Source organism: Mercenaria mercenaria, chromosome 1 (assembly GCF_021730395.1).
Source record: "Mercenaria mercenaria strain notata chromosome 1, MADL_Memer_1, whole genome shotgun sequence".
Taxonomy (NCBI): domain Eukaryota; kingdom Metazoa; phylum Mollusca; class Bivalvia; order Venerida; family Veneridae; genus Mercenaria; species Mercenaria mercenaria.
The window spans coordinates 91,812,344-91,828,064 of record NC_069361.1 but is presented as its reverse complement, the minus strand read 5'-3'; the positions used below and the strand labels follow the sequence as shown (position 1 = coordinate 91,828,064).

Below are 15,721 nucleotides of genomic sequence, written 5' to 3'. Positions count from 1 at the left end.
CTTGAATAAATAAATGTTTAACGGATAACAAGATATCCGAAAGAGGTATAGGACGCTCACGTGCACCTATAAAGCAAAGCATATGTGAAATCTTATGGTTTCAACCCAAGCAAAATCTGCGGAACACCTTTATAAATTAGATCAACGTCCGACAGCCACGACCGATCAGTTTTGTCCATTCATCGCCCATGAGTTACTAGTATTTAACTTTAAAGTGTGCCAATAAAGAATACGTATATCAATGTCTTAACGAAAGAACGATAATATTTTTAAAACAACTAGTATGCAATAAACAAGGTAAAACATGTCTATGAGACAATGTAAACAGTCCGGTCCGTTTTTCGACACGTTTGAACAAGAACACTGCACGTTCAAACCTTTTATTAAAAATTACAGTTCTAATATTTGAACAAATTACTGTATAGCACGATACCAAATCGCCTCTTTCCATTTGTGACTTATGCAGCATCTTGTTAAACATGTACGAAAATTGTTGCAAGATGCAGCAAAAGGAAACTCCGAGGCAAACAAAGCAGTGTGCTTAGTACTGATAGAACAGGAGATATCGATACTGGTGTCTTTGTTGTAGACCCTAGGCAACAAACAGTCTGATGGAGCTTCATGAATGCTGGAGAAAACACAGTGCCTTTGTAGCGTGAGCAGTATTTTTATTGTTGTATTTAGTAAACCTAATTATTGACTGATCAAGAAAGACCATTAATCTGATATTGCTAAAGGTCAGCCTGTAAGAAACCTACATTGAGATAATAGAGCAAGGATACTTTAAAATTGATTTCTTTTCTGCGTCTTTTTTTCTAGTGGAAGTACTTTTTCTCGTTTGTGTTGTTAGATCAGATGCCATTATTATGGGCCAGATCAGACATAGAAAATAAAAATTAGAAATTTCGCAAATCGAAAGGAAAAAATCGTCATTTACGACATACACTGAACTGCACTCGCAAAAAAACATCATAGATAATCTGCGCCCGTGGGCGCGATGAATAAAATAATAAAAGGTGGACTGAACTGTTTGCCTAAAACGGTCTTAATAAGCTGTTTCGTACCGTGTCACGATAATGCACTAGGGGTTTGTATCGTTAACAAAACAGAATAAATTCATATTACATATATTTAAGTTGAATACATTTCAGTTATTTACGGGTCTATGCGGACCTCCAAATATGGGTAATTTCCGTTGGTTAAACAGTATTAATGAGCTGTGATAGTTGCACGTCTTACTTGATCATTTCTGTGGGTATACGGCGGTAGATGCGATGATCAGCAATGGTGATAACTTTTAGGAAACATCGCTGGCTTTTTGGAAAGAATAAATTCTAGTGGTGTTTACAACGTTTATATATACAGGTATGTATTTGTATTAAATATATGAATTGTACGAGGAACTGTACGGGAATCATGCAAAAAACAAAGGAATCGAAATCACCGATGAATATAAATTCAAAATTCGTATAGATACTCCAGGCTAAAACTCAGGTGAGCTGATTGAAAAACCTGTGCCCGCCAATGCATATATGTCGTTTATTTATTTGGTGAAATGCATCCATCATGTCCCTGTTAGCATGCAAATTTGTTCCAGTTCAGGCATTTTATATTCATGTCACGAATTATGTCTATGGTGTCTAGTGACTGTACATCATGGAATAACAAAAACACATCATAATTACTATCCTTGTATTCCTTACTTTGTTTTAGATCACGTTTGTACCTGTTTCTACATTTTCTGCATGTTGGTGAATAAAAGTGCGAAAGATAAATAATTTTGAATAAATAATTCACTTTTATTTCTTTGAATAGGAAGAGCTGTCTTGCAGTTGTTAGGATCATTTGCCAATTTCGGCTCACCTCTAGCAACATGCGACTTGTATTTGTGACATACTGTATTGTTTTATACTTGCAAAATTGTCACTAGTAGTTTTTAAGTATACAAGACTGGAAAGTCGCAATATGGCCTAAAGTTGTGTCGATGTAACTTGAACCATATACAAGATATGTAGCTATCGAGTTTACTCCAACAATAAAGAAACTGTTATACATTAAATGTGGCAAAAAGGAAGATAAGGATCCCTACCTTTTAAAATATTTCAAAAAATGTTAACAAAACTGAGGCTTGCTTTCCCAGACAATTATACACAGGCCATGCCTTTTGTTTCCATTGCGTGTACCTTGCGGCGATTACTTTTAAACCGGCTAAAGCTCGTGACTGGTGTTTTTGCCACTGACCGTTCCAAGACGGTGCCCCACTGTCTTCCTTTATTTGTTCTTTGTGTCCTCGTGTGTTAGTGCGTGTTGGCAGTGTGCACATTTGCGTGCTGTGAGTTTCGTTTTGAGGAGGCTGCGTGTTTGGAACTTGGTATTCCCTGTTTGAAACTTATCCTTGTTTGTTGGTCCGCTTTGTATTATATATCATTGAAACCCGAACTGCCAAAAACAAAAACAACAATCTTGTGGCCGAAAATTTGCGAAAGAGGTAATTTACTTTTTTGGATAGCAATGATACACTATAAAGTTAACTTGTTGTATGCAAACGATATTTAGCGATGTAAAATGAATTAGAAAAGTTGTTTATTGCTCTGCAAAGGATCCCAATTTTGACACTATTATTCTTAAAATCGCAGAGTTAATTCAAGCTTCAGTACGTCCAAAGACAATAAGTAATTATTTGTTGATTATATAATAAATCGTTACAGCATGAATTCGATTTGTTAGCAAAGTGTTGACTTTTTGGAAGGATTTCACGTTTTTATTACCTGTGAAAGAGGCGGAAAGAGACTTGGTGATTAACTAAACTGTTTTATTATCTTTCCGAAAGAGACTAGGTGACTAACTATATATAAACTGTTTTATTATCTTTCCGACTGATTATTTTACAAATCTTGTTCTAGAAGATCATGTTGAACTTTTTTACTAGTTGAAAGGTGATTTATCAAAATCACCTTCTCTATGTACCTGGACCGAATTTAATCTGGAATAGACTGCCTCACATCTGTTTCGTATCTATCCGTTGTACAATGTAGTTCTTACCAACTCTGTCTTCATTATCGTTACAGCCTACTCTGTCACCACCTTTGAGGCAGCCGTGGACTGGATCACAAACTTAGAAGTACACATACCCAGTAAAAATAGTTCAACAGACTGACTTCGAATATATACCAATGGCGCAGTAATTTACTACGAATAGCTATCGGCTACATGCCTTACTATGCAGAGGATTTGGATGTATATGGTTACAAGGTACAGTTACCTGCCCTTCGTTATCCAACTAAAGGAAGTGTATCCGAGAGAAAAGAGGTCCCTCATTTCATGATGGATTTGATTGTAAATAGATATTCTGAGCTTCTGAAAGTAGCCTAATTTTATAGATCTGATGGGGTAAAAAAAACTGGAAAATCATGGTTTCTTGTGCAAATGACTGTCTGCGGATTTGTACAAAAAGTAGGCTGGACCGCTTCACTTTGTAAAAATGCAATACAGTATTCATTCTGACAGATGTGAGGAGAAAAGTAGCAGGTCAACAGGTCACTTCAAAGTGATTTTTGTGTTTCTCTTGGATAGATTTCTAAAGAGAAGGTATTTGCATTTGTCTTCAGAACATTGTGTCAAAGCCTTGCATTGATATATTTGTATGTAACCCTATGGGAAATTAATTGTACTTTGGGGCCATATCTGTAAATATCAACAAGGAAATTCATTGATGCAAGCATCAAAGACGCCGCCAAGTATTGTGTCTGAAGTACGTTTATTGCAATATGAGAAATCACCTAATCACTACTTTATTAGACTGACCGGCTACAAATTATCAACATTAGCACATGAAACAATATATGTGATAAACTGTTTAAAACATGAAGAATAAACATGATAGAAAAGTATTACCATGCAATACAAATCCTCTGCTTGCAATGACATTGACATTTCGAGTAGGTGGTCCCTTTACATACAAAATTAAAATTATTATTTCACTAAGGCCAGCACCTGTGAAATCTTATATGCAGGAGCGTGTGTATGAAGTTACAAAGGAATGCAGTTTGTTGGAAAATGAGGTTATATGTTAAAAGATAATTATTTCAAAGTTGTGGTTCATAGAAACCATTGTTTTTATTATCATGTATTGTAATGAGTGTTTTCTATTCATTGATGAAGTTTCATAGACCTTAGTAACCTACATTATAGATTTCAGAATGCAGATTATACACAGCATTTTACTGTTTCCGTTGCCAAAACACCAAAACTTTGTCCATGTAACATGAGTAATCTCTATATTGCCCCTAGTCACAAAGCGTGAATCTTTCTTGTATACTTTTGGAATATCATAGAATTCATTTTTTTTTTCGGACGAACGATTAACTTGAAGTCCTCGTTGAACCGTAAATAAGACAAAAGGTTAAAAATAAGTTAACAGCGGCACTTCCTTCGTTCATTTCAACATATATATGCTTATTGATTCCTTCATTTGTTAATACGTTTTACAATGAATTTTATGCAGGCAAAGTGTAATTTTCCGTATTTTTATTTTTTAGTATTCTCTTCGAAGTTACTGAAATGGTATTGTAAAATACATGAATGCTCACTTGTCCGCAATTCACATGTTGCGGTATATCTGCGGTGTGTTCTATTAATAGAAAATGAGATAGGTAAGTAGGTCATGCTAAGGTCAGAAATAGAAAACTTGACTTACAGAGTAACCTCCCATATCAATAAATCGGATCAACATTTTGACGAAATTGTAAATAAAAAAAAATCTTTTCTGCTCTACAAATAAGGAGAGGAAAGACAGATAACAATGTTTTATATCACATAATAAGTTGCATTACATACATTTTTTATGTTTTCTTTTTGCCATTTTTTGTTTATTCTCTAAAATTTATTGTGCATTGTCGTTGGTCATTTTAAAAACTATTCACTGTGTTCAGTTTATCACTCCAAAACTATTCATTACCATCTTTACAGGGTCCGAAATAAAATTGTATCCCATATACTCGACGCTGCCTCCTGGGCGGCGTCGAATAAATCGCAGTATCATATTGATGATATGGTTAGCCGAAACAAATCCTATATGTATTGGGATTCTAACTATCAAAGCGATGTTAGCGCTTGTGCCATTTTTTGGAATGGATTCTTTTCATACACGTACAAACATAATTCACCTTCAGTCAGTACTGTAGTATCAGCACTAATTTATCTTTAGTATGATCTTAGTCGGTCTGATTGTCTTATATTCATTCATAGTTTTATCATGCTAAACCATGCATTATTATTATATTATTTTGCACTCACTTTGTATGCAAACACACCCAGGTCAGGGGCCAGTTTCTTAAGAATAACTTGAAACTTTCACTTTTCTTAAACTACGGGCTTTAGCAAAATTAATAAATTGTGAGATGATAACTTTATTTCTGTGTATGTAAAATGTGTATTTTTATAGAAAAAAGTACAAAGCTTCAATATAGCAAGTAGTCATAAAGTAAAGAGTAACAGTTTTATATAATATATATATAATATATAACCATCTTTATTTAATAGGATAAAATTTAAACGTTTTTTTTATTTCATATTTTCAAACATATTAATCAACTAATGGAATGTGCAATTTATTTATTTTTCAAATGTTACACCAGCCAATTTGTTATGAAATCAGCACACCAGAGAATAATGTTGAAAGTTCGTTTCTGTCGTATATAACCGAGTAATCCCACGAGGAAATATGTTGCACATATACTTTGTCTCCCGGTTCCATGGTTGTTATCAAATCCAAATTATGGCAGGAGAAATAGTAAGGAAAAAACCTTGCCCAACTTAATACATGTGTGATCTTCATTATTGCTAAATCAATGTAATTTCCTCCTTGACAAATGTGAAAAGTGAATAAATATGTCCCTGTGAAAGGAGCTGTGAAAATACCAGTTTCATTGTCATAACCGTGTCCAGTGTTCTCCAAAGGTTTAGAAAATATAATTTTTTCCACGCCGCGGAACCGCGTTTTTTCTGGAACACTTGCTCTGAATGAAACATCTGGGACATACCGTGAACCTGCAAATAAAAGAACGATCCATTTTCGTTTATGAACTATAGTTATATAGAGTCTAAATAGAGTAATTGTCACTTCAACGTAAATCTTATTATGGGTCGATAGTAAACTCATTTTCAGCTTGTTTTTTTTTGGACGTTTTGAAATAAGGCGTGAAGGTAGACATTAACAGAAAGTCAGATCTACACACCAAATTAATTAAGGTATAAATGTGTCAAGATAGTCATTAGCATAGAGCCTGTCTGTACATCAAAAGCAGGTGTGCAGAGAGACCGCCGGTGCCCCGAGAAAACCGAAAGTAAGGGCTTTTTTAATAATTCCATTTTCATTTCGGCCTATTTGTCAGTCTTTTGTGGAAGAATATTGAAAAAGTGCACTTGATAATGTGTGATTTCAAAGCACAAACTCGTTAAAGACTGTGGAAAAGGTGGGGTTAATGTTCCATGTCAGTACACCATCAACTAATTTCATCGAGTTTGCGAACAAAATCGCTGATAATTAAAAAGTGAACACTATAATACATAGTAAAACATTCTAATGTGCCGTGCTCTACTTATTTTTGAGCAGTATACCAACGATCATGGAGGGCAGCTCGATCGATTTTTCGCCTCCTCTACCGACCTGGACATTGTTTAGGTAGCAGGGTACACTTAGATTCGAAAATTTTGGGCACGGACAGTCTTACATGTAGCGAGTCGCAATATTGCACTTCCCTTATGTGCAGAATCAGAGTGGCCATTTTATAAATTGCGTGCATGTTTTGTGCTTTTAATTAATGGCAAGATCAGGATTATCATACAAGGATATAGAAAGTTATCAAAACGAAAGGTTTACACCATCCATGAAAAAATAGCATGCCAAAATCATCAATTTTGCACTTTTTGAACAGCCTGCAATGATCCCGCTGCAAAAACAATGCCCAATTTTATTGCATTTCTCAATTTTATAGTCCTTACTGAACATCAGGCTATAAACGGAATGGGGCCCATCCAGCTCGTGTTTTCACAAAACAGCGAAAACTTTCCTGAGTATCAATCAACAAGCACAGAACCCTTCCGTGATTTGAATTTTTCCGCGAAAAGGTGTCTCATTGATTCATACAAAGCTACCAGCAGTTAGTTTTACAACTGACATCAGAATTTTATCCGCTGTATAAAGTTTCTAAAGAATTAATAATCATTATTTCTCACCTTATTTTACAGACATCCAAAATCACAAAGTTCTAATTATTACAAATATTGACGGGGCCAAAATTCGAAGTGTACCCTGCTACCTTATAACAAAGAATCGCCGGTACCGACGAAATGAAAACGCCGATATAGCAGATTTCGCAAAGATGGATATGCACCGTGCGTCTGTGCCGTGATCACGCCAGCAAACTACTAGCTACGTATCACTGATTTATAGCGAAAACAGTATTAACGACCATCTTCGAATAAATCACATTTATATAACATGTTTACATAAGCCACAGTTTCATCTTGCACTGTATTTGTACATAGGATAAGGGATAACCTTTCGACCAATAATATTTTTTTCCAAAGGTGGTCTTGACAGGCAGGTTTGCCTCTATATAAAATATATCAATGCTAAGCAATGTATATGTATTTTTATAAAATTACTCACCTGCTAGTGATAATTCATTTCCAAGTCCTCTGTTGTTTATTATTTCTAGCTGATTAACCTTTAGTCTCAAATCCCTGCGATTGTGTTTTAGATCAAGAATCAAATTCTCAACTTTTTTCTCTGATTCTTCAACAGCTCTTTCTATCTTTTTAGGACTTTGTTTCTTTAGTCCGAAATAGTATTGTAAGAAGTCGATCTCTTTCCTTTTCAAGTCATGGAGTTTAGATTCAATTTCATTTCTGACTTCAAACATTTCGCGTCTAACATCTTTAACAAAGAGTTCTAGTTGTGATATCGCCTCGAGAAGATCGTCATCTTGTTTGGTAAAACCACAAACACAAAGGAAAATAATCAGCGATGCCCTGACGTATGTAGCCATTTTCGATGAATTTGAAAATGAAAGAAGATGTGTGTAGACAAAATACGAATACAATTGTGTATCTAAAGATCAGTATTTGGTTACAGTTTATCCGATGATATACTGTTATTAAATACGAGAAGAAATATTTACATATTGTAACCCAGCTGAAGATGCGATCGAGTTGAGTTTCAACATTATTTGATGGGCGAAAACTGTATAGCTACTGTGCAGTACATAAATTATAGGCGGTATTTCTCACCTTTTTAGCAAACCAGTTCTCACCTTTATAACGAGTTCAGAAAGTCTGATTAAATTAGTGCTAATCAAACAAAATGATAAGATACAACAGTGTTTTTTTACTTATTTGCTTTTTTTTTATTGAAAAATAAAAGAAAATGCATTCAGGAACCTAGCTTTTATATATAATGAACTATGTGTATTTCTCTTTATCGTTGGATTTTATTATAAAGAAAATAAACTGTATTTACGCCACACAAGGGGAATTGTATATTCCCAAATCACAGATCTTATACTATAATCATAATTTTATGCAATTAATGAAGTTTTCTTATAAGTCAGTTCACATAACACATTTCACATTTCATAGTGTGTCATTAGAAAGGTCTCAAGCCAAACATTCTGTTTATCAATATTGTGCCCATATGTAAGTCTGTTAGATCGAACAACGCTTCTTTAATTTCTAATAAAATCCAGCAATGACCAATATTTCTGTTTTTATTATTTTTACTAAGATAAAAATATCATAATAATTGAATAAAAAAACTTATCATTTCTCTTATTAAGTTTTAAATAATTATTTCATTTTTTATGAAAAAGGCGTGAGTTTTCTAAAAAGGGTGAGAATTGCTTTGCATGCTGTAAGAATTATAATCTGATTGGTCAGCACATTACTCAACATGACTTGAGCAATCAAAATTAGTATATTTTCAATTAAAATAAGTTTGTGTATATTCTGAAAAAAAAAATGCATTTCAATCAATAAAATGCAAAACACAGGAAATAACCAATTTATCTGTACATATCAATAAAATTTATGATCCTCTGACATCTCTTCTTCTGACAATAATTAGGCTACATGTCAAGTCTACAGGGGTTTTATGGACTCTTATCAGACTGGACCAGACAGGATTCTGTTTATTGGGGATTAAAGTGTCTGGTATACGCGGGGGGGGGTCACTTATATAGGAGATTTTCTTTGCCTTTAACGAACTATTCATACTACAGTTCACTTTACTGAACTTTATCAATAAATATTACTATTATATAATTGCATCCCCAGGGCTAGAGTTATTATAAGCTACGAAAATATATATAGTGTATTTCAAATTTTGTTCTGAAATTTATTTGTTATCTAAATATACCCATAACAATGTCGATCAAACCTGGTAAGATCCCTATTAATGGCATTTTCCAATTAAAGCGTTTGGTAAAAGTTTGAAACTTTTTAAACTGAAAAATTTGAGACGCATTATTTGTCTGATGTTCTGTCCCTTTACACTTGAATGTTACGCTTGTCTGAAATATTTGGTGTTTCATACATGTACAATGCAGAATGCTTATCTTGTATATCCAGGAAAGGAGGCTTTATGATAATCTGTGTATGTATAATTTCTTTGTTATTTGAAGACATGAGATTTTTTATATCTGTAAACATGTGCCACTCATTACTGTAGGTTCGAAACCGCGCTTGGGACGTAGAATCCTTTAATGTCAGGAAGCCGTCTAGCTAGTTTACGGAAAGTTGGTAGTTTTACCAGGTGCCCGCCTGAGATTGTGCACAATCTTAGTGTCTGTTCAATGACTTATTATATGTATCCCTATGTAGCGGTCATCAAGATATGATGACACCCATGGGAGACAATCAAAATCCCCTTGATCAAAATCCCCTCCACTGAAAAATGACAGGGTGTTACAAAATCCCCTTCGTACTTTTGCAGGGGCTATCATAATCCCCTCTGTGATTTTTACTTCTTTCATCAAGTTCATATACAACTTAAAAAGTCTATTGCATAAAGCACGTAAATACAATGCCTTTAGCAAACATAATATAATTTGGAGCACTGATATCTATATATCTATAATGTTAATCACAGAGGGAATTATGATACCCCCTGCAAATGTGCGAAGGGGATTTTGTAACACCCAGTCATTTTTTAGTGGAGGGGATTTTGATCAAGGGGATTTTGATATACACTCGACACCCATGCGTGTGCTTAGTTTGTGAGGCCGAAACAATGTAGGAACTCAAAAATACACTTTTAAAAAATCTCAAATCTTTAAGTTAAACAAATATAAAAGTAATACGTGCGTACCATTGTGTATTATCTGATTCAAAGCACAGGCAACAAAACTAACAGAGCTACTGGCAAATTTGAACTGGAATGAAGGTGTACGATTACTGCTGCAATGAGTTTTTGAGCTATCAGAAAGGCCATAAAGTTTTGGAATCATATGGCAACTTTTGTTGATATTAATAGTAAATAACATAATATTATGTAATGTAGTGTATATATATAAAATAAAACACGCAGTCATTTTTTACAATTTACTATTATTCCATCGTTTATGCTACAAGCTTTCTTCAGGGAATAATAGTGATAAACAACGGGTATAACGTCATAGTTGGTCACATGAAAATTGCGGGAAGCAGACAGCAGTACAATACGCGATATTTAAGAAATAATATATCCAAAACAGTGACTCGTAATTGAATAAAATCATTGTTTGGAGTTTAGTGTACGTTTACTTGTAATATATTGATTACGTTCATTGTAATATCAACATGACAACACGCTCTGAAAACGTTTCGCTATCATACTTGAAAATTGTTCCTTAGTTTCTGTCATCTTGTACCGGAATATTGTTCATATGAAATATTTACTCTTAGAAGACCATTTTCTCTCTAGGCTCATCTTATTTTCAGAGGTAAGAGATATTGAATTGTAATTTTTTCCAGAAAGTGCTAATAAAGAGAATGTTATGGTATAAATATTTTCGAAGGACTCTAATGGCTGACGCCAGTCTACTACTTTGCAAATCTTGATTGGTGTTCTTGCAAATCAATCTGACTAAAGTACTTGATCTTCTAAACGAAGATCTGAGAACGACCCATTCACATTCGTCTTCTGTATATTTTGGATTTCCATTATTGCTATTTTTATGTTATCCAATCAGGCGACTTGTTCGATTGTCAAAGAGTAAGAAAGATATGCAGTCATTCCAGGACTCGAACCCGGGACCCCTCGCTTACAAAGCAAGTGGCCTACCGACTGAGCTAACCGGCTATCTGATACATTACGACATAAGAATTGTAAATATCAAAAGTCAATGCTAGAGGTAGATTTGCAAGATGTTGTAAGCTAGGCTCTGATTGGCTAGTGAAAGGGCCGTCAGAACGAGGCAATGAATAGGTCGTTTTCAGATCCTATGCGTAGCGTAATAGGAGATGTACTTTAGTCAGATTGCTTGCAAATATATTTATATGCAATGACATGTTTATGAAATGATTATTTTATTCTGTATAATTCTGAAACTGAAGAATGGATTTTTACAGCAGCACAATATAAAAGATGTGTAGCTATCCAGTTTACTCCAGTCATAAAGAAACTGCTTTACCTTAAATGTGGCAAAAAGGAAGATAAGGATCGATCCCTAGCCTTTAAAATATTTCAAAAATGTTAACAAATCTGAGGCTTGTTTTCACAGACAAGATCCTTTTCCCAGTAAGATAAAAGCGTCAACTTTTGAATCATAACTTTGACCAGTGTTTTAATGAATGTGCGAGATAATGGTTTCCTAGTACGGTATCTTTGTTTTCACTGACGCCCTAAATAGACCACCATATCTTAATGAATAGGAAGTGACGTCACGGGTGAAAAAAATATCAACAATGATCTTTACTCTTGTAAATGCAAAAACTGACATACAGGAATAATGTTTTAGGTGGGTATCATTGTACAATGATTTACGTGCAAATTAACAAAGGAAAGCGTTGAGGATGATTCATAAAATAACGCCGGTATGCCGGTACAACTATAAAATTATTTGCGGGATGCTTTCCACTTGAACATTCAAACGTTTCAGAAAATCCTATCTTTCTTAGGATATGTGGTATGGGAGGACTCTGTGAAAAATAGTTTTTAAATTCCGCCAGAATGGAACTGTTTCGTAGGACCTATAAGTGTGCTTCTCTTGATGCTCTGTCTTCTACAAAGGCATTGAGTACATACGTTTTTGGTTCTTAAGATTTGCTATTTATATAAGTTTACACATGTCATGCCTTTTGTTTCCATTGTGTGTATTAAATATTTAGTTGGCGGGGATTACTTTTATTTACACTTCCTGTGAACTTGGAACATGGTGGCGGTAAGAGTGAAGTTGGTGGCGCACCATAAACCGGTTACACCTCCGGACTTGTGTTTTTACCACTGACCGTTCCAAGGCGGTGCCCAATTGTATTTCTTTATTTGTTCTTTTCGGTTTGTTTGTTGGGTTTAACGCCGTTTTTCAACAGTGTTTCAGTCATATAACTGCGGGCAGTTAACCTAACCAGTGCTCCTGGATTCTGTACCAGTACAAACCTGTTCTCCGCAAGAAACTGCCAACTACCCCACATGAATCAGAGGTGGAGGACTAATGATTTCAGACACAATATCGTTTATCAAATAGTCACGGAGAACATACGCCCCGCCCGAGGATCGAACTCATGACCAACGCTCTACCTACTGAGCTAAGTGGGCGGGCTTATTTGTTCTTTGTGTCTTCATGCATTAGTGCGTGTTGGCAGTGTGCACATTTGCGTGCTGTGAGTTTCGTTTGGAGGAGACATTCCCGGTTTAATATTGATCCTTGTTTTTCTTTTTTCGGGCTGCTTTGTATTACATATCATTGAAACCCGAAAACAAAAACAAAAACAACAATCTGGTGGCCGATAATTTAGCGAAAGAATAACTCTCTTTTTTAATATATATATAAACCTGCTGATGCAAATGATATGTCGAGGTGTAAAATGAAAAGTATATTGCTCTGTAGGGGATCCCTATTGCGATAATATTATGCTTTACAGTTAAGCCGGGGTTAATTCAAGCTTCAGTACTTCAAAATACAATTAATTATTTGCTGATTATAAAATAAATCGTTACTATGAATTCGGTTTGTTAGTAGACTGCTGACATTTTTGAAGGATTTCGCTTAGACTGGGTGACTAACTATATAAACAATAAAAAGTGGAAACTCCACAGGTCGCTCAACACAACAAAAACGACAAGAAACGCGGCAATGCCACGAAACCAGGTTTTCAACACTTTTCTTATGAAAAAAAAGTATACTGAATCACAGTGCACCACTTTAAAGCACAACCCTAACCCTAACCCTAACCTAACCCTAACCCTATTTTTAGTAACAATGACCTTGACCTTGATCCCAGAAATCCCAAAATCAATTCCAAGCTACAACTTTATATAAGTTTTCTGTACACCAAGTTTCATCATGATAGCTCATTCCTAAGTTAAGTTATTGACCGGAAACCCTTTTTCTATTTTAAGAAACAGTGACCTTGACCTTGACCCCTGAAACCCCAAAATCAATCCCAGCCTTTGTCTTGATATAAGCTACATACATACCAAGTTTTATTCAAATATCTTTACCGAAACAAAAGTTATTGACCGGAAACACCAGTTTGACGCCGCCGCCCGCCCGCCCGACCAACGACATACCCCAATCTAATAACTCAGGTTTTCGTTGAAAATCTGGTTAAAAATGTTGCAGGATTGGTTTGACTGAGCCTGTCCATGGACGGTAGTTGAAATGCATGCTACCGTCCATGACCTCTAGCCCCGGGTTGAACAGAACTCAACATTTACACATGCTAAAAGTAAAAACGAAAAAACAGTTTAGAGAAATCCACAGATGTGTTCATACGTCGGTGCACATGAAACCTTCAATGCTACACTAGTGTATAATTCCACGAAAAGTGGCGTATGGTCTCCAGTTAAAGTAATAAGTTTGCCCTAAACGAGAAAACAATGGGCAGAACTAAACAAGCTGGAATTTAGAAAGAGTTTCTGCGGTTAGGGAGCCTGCCTATCACAGGAACTGCCAAAAGACAAAATTAAAAAAGCAGGCACCATATTTAAAGAGTGATTATATAATACCCAAAGCTATGGTGAAAGCGGGAGTACTGGAATCACCCAGACGGAAATGTTCTTGCTGAACAATAACACGACATAGAAGTCCAGCTGAACGATATACATATAGATAGAAATAAAACAGCCTTGAAACTGTTTTATTATCTTCCTGGCTATATTCTACAAATATTGTTCTCTAAGATCATGCTCAATTATTTTACTCGTTTTTTAATCCCCGCCGTGGCGGAGGGATTATAGGAATGGTCTGCGTCCGTCCTTCCGTCCGTCTGTCCTTCCGTCCGTCCGTCCGTAACAAAATCGTGTCCGGTCCATATCTCCTAAACCTCAAGAAGGATTTTCATGAAACTTGGGTCAAATGATCACCTCATCAAGACGATGTGCAGAACCCGTGAGTCAGCCTTGTAAGTTCAAGGTCAAGGTCACAACTCAAGGTCAAAGGTTTGAGCCTGCCATTTTGTATCCGCTCTATATCTCCTAAACCCTTTGAAGGAATTTTATAAAACTTGGGTCAAATGATCACCTCATCAAGACGATGTGCAGAACCCGTGAGTCAGCCTTGTAAGTTCAAGGTCAAGGTCACAACTCAAGGTCAAAGGTTTGAGCCTGCCATTTTGTATCCGCTCTATATCTCCTAAACCCTTTGAAGGAATTTTATAAAACTTGGGTCAAATGATCACCTCATCAAGACGATGTGCAGAACCCATGAGTCAGCCATGCCTGCTTAAGTTCTAGGTCACAACTCAAGGTCAAAGGTTTGAGCCTTCCATTTTGTCTCCGCTTTATATCTCTTAAACCCCTTGAAGGAATTTTATAAAACTTGGGTCTAATGATCCCCTCATCAAGACGATGTGCAGAACCTATGAGTCAGTCATGCCGGCTCAAGGTCAAGGTCACAACTTATGGTCAAAGGTTTGAGCCTTCCATTTTATGTCCGCTCTATATCTCCTAAACCCCTTGAAGGAATTTGATAAAACTTGGGTCAAATGATTACCTCATCAGAACGATGTGCAGAACTTATGAGTCAACCATGCCAGCTCAAGGTCAAGGTCACAACTAAGGGTCGAAGGTTTGAGCCTTCCATTTGGTGTCCACTCTGTATCTCCTTAACTCCTTGAAGGATTTTAATCAAACTTGGGTCAAATGATCACCTCATCAAGAACTCATGAGTCAGCCATGTCAACTCAAGGTCAAGGTCACAACTGAAGGTCAAAGGTTTCAGCTCTGTATCTCCTAAACCCCTTGAAGGATTTTCATGAAACTTTGGTCAAATGATCACCTCAAAATGAGTCAGCCATGTCAGTTCAAGGTCAAGGTCACAGCTAAAGTCAGAGTTTTACCCTTTCACTATCCATAGCAGTGGCGGGGGATTTAGCTGTCTTTCAGACTGCCTTGTTGTGGATGATCTTAGTCGGTCTCGTTTTCTTATATTCATTCATAGTTTTGACATGCTCAACCATGCATATTATCTTTTTATGCAGACACACCCAGGTCAAGGGTCAGTTTCTTAAGAATAACTTTACA

At 35.8% G+C, this 15,721-nt stretch overlaps 1 protein-coding gene across 1 annotated transcript; it reads right to left on the bottom strand.

Annotated features, from left to right (window-relative positions):
• Positions 1-5,392: 5,392 nt before the first annotated feature.
• LOC123545400 (uncharacterized) lies at positions 5,393-8,103 on the bottom strand. Its single transcript, XM_045331721.2, has 2 exons — positions 7,673-8,103; positions 5,393-6,048 (listed from the first exon to the last, which is right to left on the bottom strand). The coding sequence occupies exons 1-2, from the start codon at positions 8,049-8,051 to the stop codon at positions 5,645-5,647; spliced, it is 783 nt and encodes a 260-aa protein (XP_045187656.2). The 5' UTR covers positions 8,052-8,103; the 3' UTR covers positions 5,393-5,644.
• Between the last annotated feature and the right edge of the window lie 7,618 nt (positions 8,104-15,721).

Excerpts from the sequence above, each read along its gene's own strand:
- LOC123545400 (XM_045331721.2), bottom strand. The coding sequence starts at position 8,051 with ATGGCTACATACGTCAGGGCATCGCTGATTATTTTCCTTTGTGTTTGT. Across the intron at positions 6,049-7,672 it reads AAATGAATTATCACTAGCAG|GTTCACGGTATGTCCCAGAT; the intron begins GTGAGTAATTTT and ends TTTTATTTGCAG.